General features: G+C 43.0%; 1 protein-coding gene across 2 annotated transcripts in view; it reads left to right on the forward strand.

Moving 5' to 3' along the window:
* Positions 1–1,610: 1,610 nt before the first annotated feature.
* The window catches only part of efna3a (ephrin-A3a), a 71,651-nt gene continuing 58,001 nt past the window's right edge, over positions 1,611–15,260 (forward strand). The window contains exons 1-2 of one of the 2 annotated variants that reach the window (XM_086192773.1): positions 1,611–1,745; positions 8,925–9,295. In XM_086192773.1, the coding sequence (XP_086048899.1) occupies positions 9,186–9,295 (110 nt within the window). In that variant the 5' untranslated portion in view covers positions 1,611–1,745; positions 8,925–9,185. Of the gene's footprint in view, positions 1,746–8,614; positions 9,296–15,260 lie in introns of those variants that run through there. The other variant, XM_086192772.1, reaches the window with a different exon arrangement.

Genomic DNA, 15,260 nt, shown 5'->3' on the forward strand with positions numbered 1-15,260 from the left:
TTTTTCTTCTTAAACCACAAGCTGTGTTGATGTTGTTGACACCTAGTTTGCTATTTATGTGGAATCCCATGAGCTCATTTTACAACATTATAGTTTTAATGTCTCATAAGTGCCATGCATGCTTTAAATGCTATAGTTTTGATACAAAGAATCTGGAAGTGAAGATATGAAACGCGACTTTGATTCAGAAATAGGTTTGCAGAAACTTCTGAGCCAGGGTTCTATTCTGGTTCGTCTGCTTTCAAAGACTTCTTTATGATTTATTTTGTGTATAAATGACCATGTGTCTCCTTTACATCTCTTTTTCCATGTAATAGAAGAGGTGAGGCTTCAACATCCTCCATTTTTTATGTGTTGTGAAAGCGTCACCTTGTAGGTCATCCATTGTCGAGACAGCCTTTACTCAAGCAACATTAAATGCAGTTGGACGTCTTTAATTCTTCGAAACCCTCTTGGAATTTTGTTGGTCGGTGCAAACACAAATGTCTTCCAGCGTTGTGTTTTGTCCTCCTGTCTCCTCTGTGCAGGGAAGAAATAATCCTCTTCCCTGTAACGGTCATGCTAATAATTTTCTTCTGCTTTTGTTTGCTCATCAGACGCATGCTGCCCTGCTCTTGTTTTTACTCTCCTCTCCTTAATATTTCATGCAACAGAAAGTGCATCTATTCTTGGCGATGCCCATGCCCTACCATCCCCTGACTGTCAAAACATAATTTTCTATCATTCGACACCCGTCCACCCTCTTAAGCCTTTATGTGCCTCCTTGTCTTCCAAGTAGAGGCCATCGTGTGCATCCAGCTGATCTAAGGTATACTGTACCTTTAGTTTACCCATCTTGCTGCTTTGATTAAGGGTTTACACTGAGCCTAAAGGAAATGTTTGCTCATGAGAGACTTTTGAGTGAGCCTGATGCGTTAGCATTTTGAAACTAATGATAAGAAGTGCTGTAAAGGCCAAAAGCTGTTTTACGTGATAGTTTGAACTGTCGTTTTATTCCAACCCTTTAGCCTGTAGGAAAGCCCCTATCTCAGTGTAAGATGCATTACCTTCAAAAACAACCAAATCAAAGATTCAACCTTTTCTCAAAAGTTGTTGTTACATTTGTTGATCAATTCTTTGAGCTGCTGTCGACCTTCACAAAAGTTGGCAAAAGTTGATAGTGAATTATGGGAAAATGTGTGTATCTTAGCATGTCATGATCTGTCAATGTTTATGGAATTTGGTGAGGCCACTATATCCAGCCGGGAGGACTTGCCCCTGGGATTGTTTTGGAGTTACATCCACTGTCTATCTGTGTTTTTTCACAGAAATAGCAATGCTAGCTCTCTTAAAATATATATAAGAAAAATCATTGATTCACACAAACTAAACTATGATGCACTACTAATTGTTATCCATCGAACTTTCGCTTCCTGTTTTATTTTGAAAGGTCTCTCATCCTTATGTTGGTGTTGAACTTCCTGTGTTTTTCCGCTCTTTTTCATGGCTTCATGTGAATCACCTGCGCCTTGTTTCACTCACCTGCTAGTCATCAGTCCCCCATTTGCCTAAAAGCGCAGTGTTTTTCCGGTTTAGTTGCCAGATTCTCATCATCTCTCAAGTGTGTATTCAAGCTATTTCCACCTCGTATTTGCTTGGCTGGTTTTTGACATTTCTTGGATATATTTTTTAAATTGTTTTTCTTCCCTTCATGGATTTTGCTGTCTTCCCCATGTAGAACCCCCCCACACCCCTCCCCTGAGCTTGTAAGTAAAGATTTTAATGTTATAAACGCTCCTCTGCATCTCAGTTTTGTACAGAAACTCTACATGTGGCGCAAAAAGTACTCACATTTGAAATGAGAACAAGGACCAGAGGTCAATCGGATGTGACTTAATCTACAGTTCATTTCATTCTCTCGACCGAACTGCTTTTTGATCGCCACGTTTCCTGTTCAGCCTCCGTTATAAAAGCATGAAGGATAAACTCAAATCTGGCTATTGTCCTACCTTTCATTCAGAGTCCTTATGCAGTATGAGATACATGGTGAAGCAGTTTTTCCTCCAACATTTTACTTTAACTCCCTCTACTTTAAAACATACCCGTTCTGTCTACTCCCACATTTTAAAACGGGCTTTTTACTTCAGTTTTGAGAGATTTAACAAGAGAAACAGATCAGAGTTTTGTTTAAGGTGGCAGGCAACTTGGTGGTTGGCTGAAGCCAACACTGCAGATGGATCAGGAAATATAATTAGATTTGCTTTATTTTGAAGAGCCTTTGCTACTTTTATTTGAGGAGTTTGGTTGAATCGGTACTACATTTACCCCACTTTTTTTTCGCGGGTATCGGTTCTTCGACTTTGGTATGGAATGTGAGCGCTCCCGTTGTTAGCGTACCGATGCTGCCCTGAGAAACTTGTCCTGTACAACTTTTGAGTTTTGCCAGGAGCATGACAGATTCAGTGACTAAACAAATGCCCTCTCAAAAAAAAAAAAGAGAGAATAAAACCTGGTACTTCACCAACCCTCGTCAGCTGCAAAGAATTCCTTCATCCCATCGTCCTTCATGCTTGGCACAAACGCACACACCCACATTCTTTCCCACAGTTCTGCGGCACTATGCCGCATAATGAAAGTTATTATACTTAATTTGACGTCGTCCTTTCTTTCTTTTTTTTTTTTTTAATCCTTGAGGATTTGACTCTGCATTTTTACATACCTGGTGTGAACATGCAAACTCACACACACCAGAGGAGTGGACAGCCACAACACACACACACACACACTTTAGTATGAACATTTAAAAAGCCTTTCCCTCACTTGCCCTTTGCCCCCAGGGGATCGAACCAGCGCCGTTGGGTACAAGGTTCTCTAAATGTTACATGCACCTAAAGTCTATAACAGTGTCGCTGTACGTTGAATGTTTGTGCGACTTGATGCTTCTGTGTAGGTTTGTACAGTGCTGAGAATATCTTGCTTTCTCACTGATTTATTATTCTTTCATTTTGAGCCACATTGAAATTATTTCATTAAGAAAACATGGCCTCTAATCCATGCCTGTTCATCCCGACCTCTGTTCTATTTAATTTCCATTTGCAACTCTCCATGGATTGTCCTTGCTGCTCCTCCAAGCCTCTGTCCTTTACGACCATTTGCCAAACACATGACCTGCTTCCCCAATGGCTGTCCTCTCATCCGAGCTTTCATTCTCCGGCGTTCCCTTTTCATCACAGACCGACACTGAGAAACATTGTTCTTGATTGCTTGGCAGATGCCATTATCCTGGGCTTATATCTTCACTATCACATTAGCCATTTGCACAGCTGGGTACTTACTGAAGCGAGGCAGGTTAAGCACCACACTCGAGGGGACAAAATGATGGAGGCCCACCTGCAGCTTAGGCCTGGGACTCTCCTCAGCACTGCACATTTAGAAACAAACTGTTGCCCTTTCTTCCATTTAGTTAATACTTTCATGCCCCCCCAACACGCGCGCGTGCGCACACACACACACACACACACACACACACTCAGTTTAGTCTTCTTTAACCTTCTCTACCTTTGTCTTGATTCATGCACTGTCACTTTTTTCTACTGTACCTCCAACCTCGATCTATCTGTGCCCCAAGGCTTCTGCTGTTTCTTCCTCTCTTTCTCACGTACTTTTCTGCCCCTCCCCCCCATCCCTCACTTAATCTCTTGTTCAGGTGTAGTGGATTTAACGCCATAGGGTGTTATATTTTCTCGTCCCTCCAGGTAAATCTCTTTGCGTTTGGACCTGTGGCGACAGAGGGGCCGAGCTGGTGCCTCCAGTTAGCTCTCTGCTAACTTGTGTAAATGTGGCTAAATAAGTGAATCATCTGACCACTCTTTTAGGGTTTCACCCAATATTATCAGACCTAATGGATCAAATCCTGATAGTAAAATGAGTCATTTTGCAAGGTTTTGTGACACCCAGAAGAGTAATCATAGAGTAGGCTGCAGCAGTAGCATTTATGGCCCAGAGCAGGCAAAGGAAGATGAGGGAGGCTGACACATGGGTGGCGGCGCAGAGAGGCAATTTTTACCTTCACACAGAGATGTTTGTCTCTCAGATTTCAGAAGGCTTCTGATGTGTTTTGCCACATACTTTATATTCAAACTTTGACATTTCACCAAATTAACCGATTATTCAAATAAACAGTTGTTTACCGACACCGCCACTGGACTTCAAACTCAATCAAGAGTCATTTTACCCAATTAACATTAAAGCTGAGATAAGTCCAAAATGAGATGTAGGGGAAAAGGAACAGATGGGAGGAGGAAATCAGAGATAGCACAAATAGAAGCCAAGAGGAAGAATAACTAAATCCCTCAGAGGATTAAAGCCACACTTCTTTTTTTTCTGGAGGAATATTGCTCACACAAGGAATTAAGTCAGTTAGGAAATCGATACGTGGTCAACAAAGATATATGAAAGTGTTGAGGCTGATTGATGATAAGTTATTGGAATAATAAACATACCCAGAGCTGTTCTTGAATTAATCAGTCAAGGTAGAACTGTAAGCTTCTGGTTTCTTGTCGGTGTTGTTGTAGCTGCTGCAGAGGCTGCAGGGGGCAATAAGCATACACAAGCAGTGCATCAGATGTAAGAACAAATGTCCTCAATAACTTATGACACTGAGAAGCTTCACTGTTCACTCACACATACACAAAGAACGCATCATAAATATGCATTTGAGGCCTCTGCTGCTTTTCAGCTGGTCCAGGAAACAAATGTCTCTCTCTATATTTTCATCTCACTTTCACTGGCACTGTGTGGTGGGTGCACACAGCAGGAAGCGAGAGATCATCAGTTTATGAGGAAATGGAGGAATATGTTCCTCATATCCAGCAGCACTTTCCTCCTGAGGGCCATGCGACAAACTGATGACAGCCTGAGTGGATAGAGGCAAGTTATCCAGTGGAGCCGCACAGATAGGTGATGGGACAGAGAGTGGAAGAGTTGAGGGCGGGGTGACACGATGGTACTTACTCTTTCATGCACCCCCTTTACTCCAGTCGCCACGGCAACATGCCTGGAGGGCACTCAAGAGAGGCATCATCACTGACAAAAACAACTGAGAGGCAGAGAGCGAGGGAGATCAAACGAGAGCAAACTAGCGTGCATGAATGAAACCTGGGAGAAGAAGAGAGCCGATCTGCAGCTGGCTGCTGCGGCTTCTCCTCCTCGCTGAAAGAAGTGTGAGTTTGACCTTCAGGGACTCGTCGGAGAAGCGTAATGAACATTCATTCATCATCTGAGGTCATTCTGATTAATGTTTGGATTGCTTAGTTTCACCAACAGCTTCTGAGTTTATGGGTGTGAATATCACTGATACACCCCCCCCCCCCCCAAAAAAAGAAGACACTATTATGAGATATGAAATTGGCAAAGTTAATCAAATGCTTAACATTTGGAATTAACTAAGCTATTAATACAGCAGGGCTGCCGGTGGGCTAGATAGAGTGGTTAAACCACCACCAGGAAATTAAACGGGTTAATTAAAGTCTCTAAATTTTCATACACTTGCCCTCGGACTGTATGTTTCACTGTTGGACACACAGTTAATCACCCACCCACACACCCACCCACACACCCACCCACACACGCGCACACACACGCGCACAAACACACGCACACACTTACACAAATGTTACTATGATGCATAGGATAGCCTTTGCCCATATTCTCATCATTCCATATCTTTATACCATGTATTTCTTTACCGAAGAGGGTCTGAAATTTCTAATCTCTCAAAAAAATGAACACCCAGTCAATAAAGTCCAGTACAGCCAGTCAGATAAATCTCACAAATCAGCCGCTTTTGATTTATCGACACGCATTGAGCCTCAGACAGTTATTCTGACAGATTACAGATCACAGTAAAGGAAACTCCTGCTTTACATAAACTAGATAACACTGCGAGGGTGAGCGCTTCTATGTGATTCTCTTCAGACATTTTCTCCCCGGCAACCAAAAAACATTGAGTTTCTGGATCAAAAACACAGTCCACACCATCTCTGGGAGCTCAGTATTTATCTGTTGAATAAAGCCCATCTCTTAAGTGAATTTCATCTACTTATGCTATTTTTTTTTATTCGCCATAATATAAAAAAATGGGTCCTGTACATTATAATCCAGAGTGATGTCTTTTCAACATTTTGCAAGGAATTTGATAGAAATTCATTTGACATGTCTAGGGAAAAATACCGCTGCTTCTACAACTCTGTCCTGGAATGGATGAGAACAGTCTGTAGGATCAGGGGCTTACCTTTTCATTCTGATCGCCTCAAGAAAAACAAATCATCATTGCTCCTTGTACTAGTACTAGTACCTGTATTTCCAGCAAATTGCAATAAAATCTATCTTTTAGTATTTGAGATGTCCTTCTCTACGCTTTGATTGGTTATTGAAGGGTTTTGTGGGAATGAAAATGAATCGTGAATTATATTCCGGCGCTTTTGCGGTCACCATACCCGCCCAGCTGTTGGACAGATGTGTCCCTTAATCAGATAACATGGTCTTACCCTTTGACATGGTGACTGTGCCAGATTAGGTGATTACAGAGTCATGAATTCCTGTTGAACCCTGGCCCATCACGTCTTTCTCAACCCGGGGTCGGGCTACTTGTTCAGGCTGCTATTCTTATTCTGCTATTAAACAGTTTGCCCACCATCATCAAAACACCAAATGGGGGGATATTATTTGGAGGATCATCCCACCAGTACAACTCCTGAGACTTGCTGAATAATGTATACGCCAAGAAGCACCGAAGTTGCAGGAGGCAAAACACATTACTAACACAATTTATTCTGGTTTTCTTGTAATGTGTCATGTCAGCTCCTATTTTTATTTTCTGCCAAGAAGGTTATATCTCTGAGCTGTTTGTCTGTTTGTCAGCGGGATTATGCAGAAAAAAAACCCCTACCTAGCTGATTTTCATGAAACTTGGTGGAGGTTTGGAGACGGCTGAAAGAGGAACCCATCATCATTTGGAACAGATCCAAATCACAGGGTGGATGCACAAATTAGTTTTCACATTCGTTAACATTGCAAAGCAGGGAATTGAATTGATGTAATGTTCCCAGGGTAGAGTGGGTGACATCACATCCTCAGTGGCAGACAGTCTCCTTACCAAAATTCTGTTAAATGCCCTCGCAGTCACAAATTTCTTTACTTTTTTTGTTGTTGTTGCTAGCGTTTGAAAAACTCACTGTCTTTCGCACAATGCAACCTTTTGCTTCATGAACCAACCGAGTGACTCGGTGACTCCAATAAGTGAAACCATGATTTTTCAGGAGGGCGACTTTTGAAAATCACCGTATTTCATTTATTTATGACGCTCCTGATAAATCATTTATTGCATGCACCAGTCTCCTGTCAGTCACCATATAAAAAAGGGAGTTGACTGCGGTCTTGGAGAAACAGGCAAGTTCCTTTTCTCGTGCAGTTAGCCTCACTATGCTGCGGTTTAACCCCTCGTCTACCCGGTTCTGTTGGAGTGGCCAATAACAACCCCTTCCCCATCTCGCCATCTTTCTCCAAACAATCCAGCAAACATTTTGAAAGCAGGCAAACGGAAGCTAGCTTAGCTTCTTGAAGTCAAATCAGCTACTTTGCTCATCCAATGAGGAGTGTGAGTGTTCAATGGAAGAACAGTGTTTTGTTCAAAGTGTGGATGTTCCATCTTTCTCCTTTTTGCTTCTTGAAGCCATGAAAACCCTTCAGGCATCCTTCCGTCTCTGATGGTAACTTGAACTGCTACGAGCAAATCCGTCACCAATGAATCAGCTGTAAATATTCTGATGAATATGGAACATATCATGTCATAGATTTATTTTGATGGGCGCAGATTAGGATTTGGTTAAACCGTCTATGAGCTGTTCAGATTGCTTCTCTGGTGTGTAGCAAACACGTGAACGGCATTTCTGTCAATTTAACTTCTATTTTAACGGCAGTTAATTTTTAAACGTATTGTTTCCTCATGATCTGCTTTGAGCGAAGAGCAGTCTACCGTGTCCATGAACACATCGTGCTGCTCTCACAGCAGTACGAGTACATAAGGTACAATGTGACAAACAGCAGGTGATAATACAGCAGGGCTCTGAAGTAGTGAAGAGATTTTTTTTTAAGGGCAGGGAGAAGAAAACATATATTTTCAGGCCACACAATATAACTTGTTCAGAAATATAAAACAAGTAAACTGAGAGAACAATTCATATCTCAAGGGCACAAATTAATTACATTACGGGAACAAATTACATTTTATGACCTCAAATATTTCTCTTAATCCCCACAAGTCTTTTCCTCTTTACTGCTGCTCCAGGTCTCCTCTAGTTATCCCAAATTATTATTCCTTGGGGGATATCAAATATTCTTCCACTGACATATCTAATAGCAGATGAGGATAGTAAAAGTTGGGTTAATCCTTGAGGAAATCCTAAACCCCGTCTCTGGTGAGCTACATGCGGTATTTTGAATGTGGCTTCTACGTACTCGCATTTCATCCTACTGTAAAACAAATTCACAACCTCACGAACACTCAGTCAAATGAATTTCATCCTATTGGAGTTTTTTGTTCTCCGCATTAATGAGTTTGACTGTGTGTGTCTGTGTGTGGGTGCATGTTGTGAGGGGGCGGGCAGCCGGGGAGAGACGGGCGGACATGTGCGTCGTCAGAGGGCGGGTTTGTGTGCGCAGCGTGTGGCTGCTGCTTGTGCCGCCGTGGAGGAGGAGGAGGAGGAGGATGCGAGGAGCAGGTACACACGTCCAGCTACGGAGCTCGGGGCGGCTTGCGTATCACTTTAACACCGTGTAAAGAACAGTGACCACTGCAGTCAGCTGAATGTGGAAGCCTTTTTTTTTTGCTTTTGCTTTTTTTTTTGTTGCCTTGTTCCTACTAACAGGTCCCTTTTGAATTCAAGATAATTGAAAGTGCGCGGCGGTCACTAAAGAAGAAGTGAAGATGCTCAGATGAGTCCGGTCGCGATGGGATTCCAGTTGAACAACACGTAACCACTCAGAAATCACCAACATTCAACCCGTTGTTAAGGCAACTGGGCACTTGACAAGGCGTGTTACACCGCCGGGATGTTGTGAACGAGACGTCGCCTGGGACAGACGGAAGGACCGGGGACGCAGAAGGAAGAGAGGGGCTCCAGGGCTGGACCAGCACCAGAGGGATTATGGCTCTCGCAACGTTTTCTCTCAGTCTCATCACGTTGGTGCTGACTAACTTGCCCCCTTCGAGAGCCAACAACCGGCATGCGGTGTACTGGAACAGCTCAAACCTCCTGTAAGTAGCAGCCGATGAACTTGTGTTGTTGATGCGCACCTGTGACGAGAACTTGTTTACAAGGCGGTGGGCAGCAGCTTTTTTTTTCTTCTTCTTTTCTTTTCCTGATCTCAAACCTGTGAAAGAGCACAGAAATATCCAGAGCACTATAAGTTATTTTAGCTTCGACCTCTGCTTTCCTTAAACACTTGCATCTTTTTCATCTCTCGACTATGTTCCAGCCTCCAGTTTCCAGTCGTTTCATCAGCTTTAATAATGCATCTGCACAGGCAAACAGTTTCAATCTCTCCAGCCTGCTCGCGGAGTGGTGACTATAAATACTTGATAGCTACCTCACATCTACCGCTGTACAATAATGACTAATTTAAGCAGCTGCTGTGTTTATTATCATTCTACCTGTCCCATATGCAGCACAAATACATAATTCACACAGCTCTAACTAACATAAATCTGCTATGTATGCACTCTCTCACTCTCTTTCTCTCACACACACACACACACACACTCACACATTAGAGTGTATCCTTGGACTTCCCACCACAGTGGGGTTGCTTACTTGAGGTAAGCTTCTTCAAGGCTCTCTCTCTCTCTCTCTCTCTCTCTCTCTCTCTCTCTCTCTCTCTCTCTACCTGTGAGCTATAAAGCCAGCTTGCTGTGGGGCAGAGATCGATGTGGATTCTACTGCCTTTGTCTTCTCATTAGCCAACAGTGAATCCATCTTTCTCACATTCTTTTATCTCCTCTCCTCACACAACCTACCCCCACCCCCCACACACACCTCCTCCTCCTCCTCCTCCTCCTCCTCCTCCTCCTCCGCCCTGCTCTATCTGTGTTCCTCCTCTGTCCATTTGTATTCACCTCAGACGCGGGTCTCTCCTATCGCCTCTCACTATCTCATACTCGCTTATTTTCTTTCCTCTCTTATTTTTCGACTGTGTCTCACCAGCCGGCCTGTCCCTCTCAATTCTCCTTTTTCTGCATCTCATTACCGTCCCCCATCTGCTCCTGGTCCCTCACTCACCTCCCCAGCTCTCAGCTCAGAGTACAAACACTGTGGATGATTAGAATTAGAAATTGTATGAAAGTCTTTTTTTTTTTTTATGTGGCTGTCGGATCATTCAAATATTTGAGGGTCTCCACAAGCCAAACGGCAAGAAAACCACTATTAAAGCTGATGGAAACAGTCAGTTTTTTTTTTTCTTTTTTCAAATTAATGTTCATGTGTGAATGCAGAGTCACAGGCAGAATTTGAGATTTATGACTACAGTTAATCCCATCAGTGTGACATGAATAGAGAAGGGCTACATTAACCGATACTTACTTGCAATCAAGCTCCGTAAAAGTGCACAGATTTTGAAGTGTCACATTCAGTATCATTCCTATCTATCAATTTTAATTAGTCTTTTCCGCAGTGAGGTACTGTGTATGTCTGAAATGATTTTCACAGCATGGATATTGTTGCTCTGTGAAGCCATTCATTACAGTGTTAGCACATTTTGTGGCTTTAAATTGACATTTATATGGTAAAATGACAAATATGTGCTCATGGTAATGAATTCAGTTTGCTGCATGTGTGTATGTGAGAGAGAGAGAGAGAGAGAGAGAGAGAGGGGGAGATGGAGAGAAGCAGGAAGAGAGGGTGAAGAAGTGCAGGTATGTGTGCTTGAATGTACAAAAACCTCTGTTTTCTCCAGAGTGAGATACAAATCTCTAAAATAATGCAAAAATTGACCCAGTTTGCAGGTAGCAGACAAATCCTCAGAGGTTATGGCAAGAATACTGATGGCCATCAAGATTCAAAAGGCCTTAGGCTTTGGGCCACTTTTCCAGCACTCTGTCTACATGTGTATGGACCTGGCTGAAGGCCTCACTTGTTTAATGATGCTGCTCCTTCTCTCATCCAGCTCTGGTTCTACATAGACACAAGCTCAGGAGGGAGCAGTGAGGAATCAAGGCCAGGGAAACCAGAGGCCTTTAGGGCCAAACTCTGTTTGAGGCCTTAATGTTTCACCCTGCAGCACTCAGTGCAGATGGTTACAGCCCAGCTGCAAGAAATAGGATCACTTAGAAGCTGAGCAGTTTGTGCCAGAGTCATGAAAAAGGCTTTTTATGATAACGCTCTGTTAGAAATGTCTTGCTCTGGCGTACTGAAACTCAAAGGGGGATTGTCACACAGTCGATACCCCAGTCCTACTTTGCTGTTTGATTTTTGCTCAAGGTTTCCGAGGTAAACAACATCAGGCGATTTAATATAACATTTTCCTCTGCCTCGGACAATTTGAAACGAGATGTCTCGATTATCATAACCTAAAGAAATAGCTCGGAGTTCTTTGATTACCGCCCAAGTCCGTCACCACCACACTACCCCCCATTAGGAAGACTTGCTCTCAGCTTCTGCTCGCAGCAGTGCGCCTGGCCAACTCGTTACAGATGTCCCTGCTAATGGCTGACTGAGGCAGGAAAAAAAACACACATGCAGGCCATTAAATCATCGCGCATCTGAGGCCATCTGCCAATTAGAGGGGGGAGATGTGGAACATCTTGAGAGCATGCGGGAGCAGCAGTGCACTGCGGTAGCCTCGCCTACCCACAAGCAGCGTTTCATGCTCTTGCCTCCTCCTCCCATCAGGTGTTTGGCCTCACTGGTTAGACAGGCCGCATCTCCATAATTGGGCACCCCGTGTCAGTATGATCAAAACAAGTGCACAGCTTTCATTCAATCTCCCACACCTTCCCTGACCTACAGTGTCACTACTCATGCTTACAGCAGATCACCGGAGCAAAAAGTCTTTGCACACCCATGAGAAGTAAATTGGAAACAGTTTTTAAATATGTGGCATATTTCTTTTTGCCAAATCGACTTTCTCTTCTTCCCTGTTCAGGCAAATGAATGTCTGGTCCTCAGTGAATGACAGCTCTGCATGCTTGATACTAGACATTACGACCCTGAATTGGCCCTGGAAGGTCTGTAAGGCTTCTAAACAACAGGAAAATCCTTGCTCACGATCCTTGCTCACGATCTGGTGTTACAAAAGAAATTATCACCTTGACAAATGGCTTCTTTTAGATTTGGAGGTACAGAAGCCTGGTGATCAGTGTCGAGGAGAGGTGCCATCTTCCTCAACAGGTTCATTAACTGTGTGGGTGTGTGCAGACCCAGCTAGATATGGAGGTGGTTCCCTGCAGGACACGAGAGAACCCTGACACCCTATTGGGAACAGCTTGTATGTATTTATTTAGCTGCAGTGGACAAAGGTAATGTTGCTGAGAAAAGAGGGAGGTAAAATAGTCATGGGTATTACTGACACAAAGAATTGGGCATTATGATGGAGGGATTGCGGCAGAGCAGAAGGAGGAAGCACTGGAACGGTCTTGTGCAGATCCGTCTTTCAGGAGAGAGGTTGATTGAGTTGGGGGTCTTGGACATATAGATCTAGACGCATAGAACATGGCTGCTGTTGTAGCAGCTGGTCCATGCTAATGCAGACACAGGCTGGGTCAATTCTGTGGACTAATGCTCAGAGACAATGACCAGCCATTCACCTTCCCCTGAGCATCCAGGAGACGGATCTGCTACCCGATTAGAGACACGTCCGTCTGCCTGCAGCTCCGTCTGTGGTCCATCCCTGCAATTTTTGCATACAAATGCATCTTATTCACTGGCATTCAGCGTGTTCTTTCATGTTCATTGTACCGCACAAGCTTCTCTAACAGCATTAGACCCTCTGATTGCAGATGCGACACTGATTGAAAAGCGCAAATTGACCATTTATACATTTTTGAATGAAACATCTCACTGAGAGAATGAAGTATTTTCCCCTCCGTCTATCAAAGCTGTTTGTAAACTGTATATATGAATGTTTTATTTTCTCCATCATGCTTCTTTTGTCCTAGGGTTGCACGATATGGAGCTTTCCTCAGCGGATACCAATAACTTGTCATGGCAGATGCAATCAATTAATTTTACATTTTAACAACAAGTATTTTCAAAAGATATTCCTCTTTTCCTTTGCATTAGGACTGTACTCGTCCTGGACTGAAAGTGTGATAGCATTCTATTATTCTTATTTTCATTGCAGAGCCCATGAAACTATGAATAGTGGGAGTTTTTTGGGGGGGGGGGCAGGTGGGGGGACTGTTTCAAATAAACAAGTTTTGCAAAGTCTGGAAAAGATGATGTGTAGTAAGGACATCTCTGCAGCAACTCAATATTTAATTCACAATCAGTATTCAACAAATATTGAACCTTCTTGTGATTTGAAAATTGCGGAAGGCTAAATTGTGTTTTGAGTCAAATTTGGCAGCCCTACTTTGCATTCGATAGATTCCTTTTCATATTAACGTCCTCAGAGCCAACAGGCCGACGTAGCTCTCGGTTGACTATCGAATGACGTTTGTCTGTCATAATACAGTTCTGAGGACATCATCAGCTGCTCTGTGTGTATTGATCATTCCAACTATAGGGTCATGGAGGCACATCTGTCTGATTGATCTGTGTTAGCATATGATGGGGAGACCACTCCGTTTTCACGTCCTACGCAGTTTTGTGTAGTTTCCGTCATTGTATTTGGCTGAGGACTCTGTTGTTGCACGCAGAGAAAAAAACCCAAAGATGCTGTATATCACGTGTGTCGGTGCAGTTCGTAGTCGTTGTAACATCTCCAGATGATGACAATTATAGCGATCACATCACAGTGTGTTGCCCAGTGTATTGCCCATTCAACTACACTCCTGTAGCTTTACACACCTGCTAACAATTCAATCTACTCTAAAAGATTTAGTTCATTCAGTGTTTTACAATGGCTGTACAGATGCTGGATAAGGATCAAATGTCTCAGGTGCAAGTACTTTGTTTGTAAAATCAAAACATAAATCCACCATTCTTTGGAATGGCCGTGTGTGTAAAACCTCTCTTTGTAGTCGTGTATAAAAAGCTGCGATCGCTCACCTTTCAAAAGCATTAACCCTGATTTGGAGTCATTTCTTACCCTGAGATGTAGTGAAAACTCTACCTTGAACCCACAAAGGAATCCTATCATTTACGTTTGCTTTGAAAAAGTGTGATATCATCTGCATACAAAGATATGGGAGGTTCATGACAACTAGCTGGTATACCTGAGATGCCTTTTGAGCTTTTATGGGCATAAGGGCTCAGTCCGTAGAGCTTGGGAACAATGGTTAGATCAATCTCAGGCAGTTTCCAGAAATCCCAAATTAACATGTAGCCCCTTTCTATCCTAGCAAAGGCTTGGTACTTAGCTATGACAAACACAGCTTTATCTCTGGAAGTAAGTTTTCAATAAAATGTATTCAGGATGTATTGAATAGAGATAAAAAGCCTGACCCACCTCTTATAAAATCCTATTAAATTCAGGAGAACCATTTGGTCCCAAGTCTCTTCCACTCTGCACCCCCTGAATGGCCTCTGATGACTCCTCTTTTGTTGGACTGCAGTCTAATTCCTAAATTGTAACCGATTCAAGAATGAATTTTGACTTAGTAAAGACTCATAAATCCCCTGCACTGCTGTCACCATGCCAGCAATTTGCCACATTGTTCTCCTTGATCATAGTATTATTTGAAGCCACATTAGCAACACTGTCTTTAGGTTGCTGGAACAAGACTTGTTTATGTCTGTAATTTGTGGGATGAAAAGGGCTTATATATTATGAGAGCTTAATACAATTAGTTGAACAGAAAGAAAGATAAATTTGCTGAAAGTTTAATGTGGCTTACACCCTTCTAGTTTGATCAAGGAGAAAAATGAATAACACTTGCAACTTGAGAGAAAGCAGTCGGACAGCTAAATGAATAAGATATTGAAACCTGCGATTGGCCTGACCTCAGTTGTCCATCCATCCATTTTCTATACCGCTTATCTGTTAAGGGGGCTGGGGGCCTGGAGCCTATCCCAGCAGACAGTGAGCGAGATACGGGGTTCACCTTGGATGGCTCGCCAGTCCGT

This window comes from Aulostomus chinensis, chromosome 22 (assembly GCF_037954235.1).
Source record: "Aulostomus chinensis isolate RoL2024-O1b breed Wild chromosome 22, RoL_Achi_v1.0, whole genome shotgun sequence".
In the NCBI taxonomy this organism is placed as follows: Eukaryota; Metazoa; Chordata; class Actinopteri; order Syngnathiformes; family Aulostomidae; genus Aulostomus; species Aulostomus chinensis.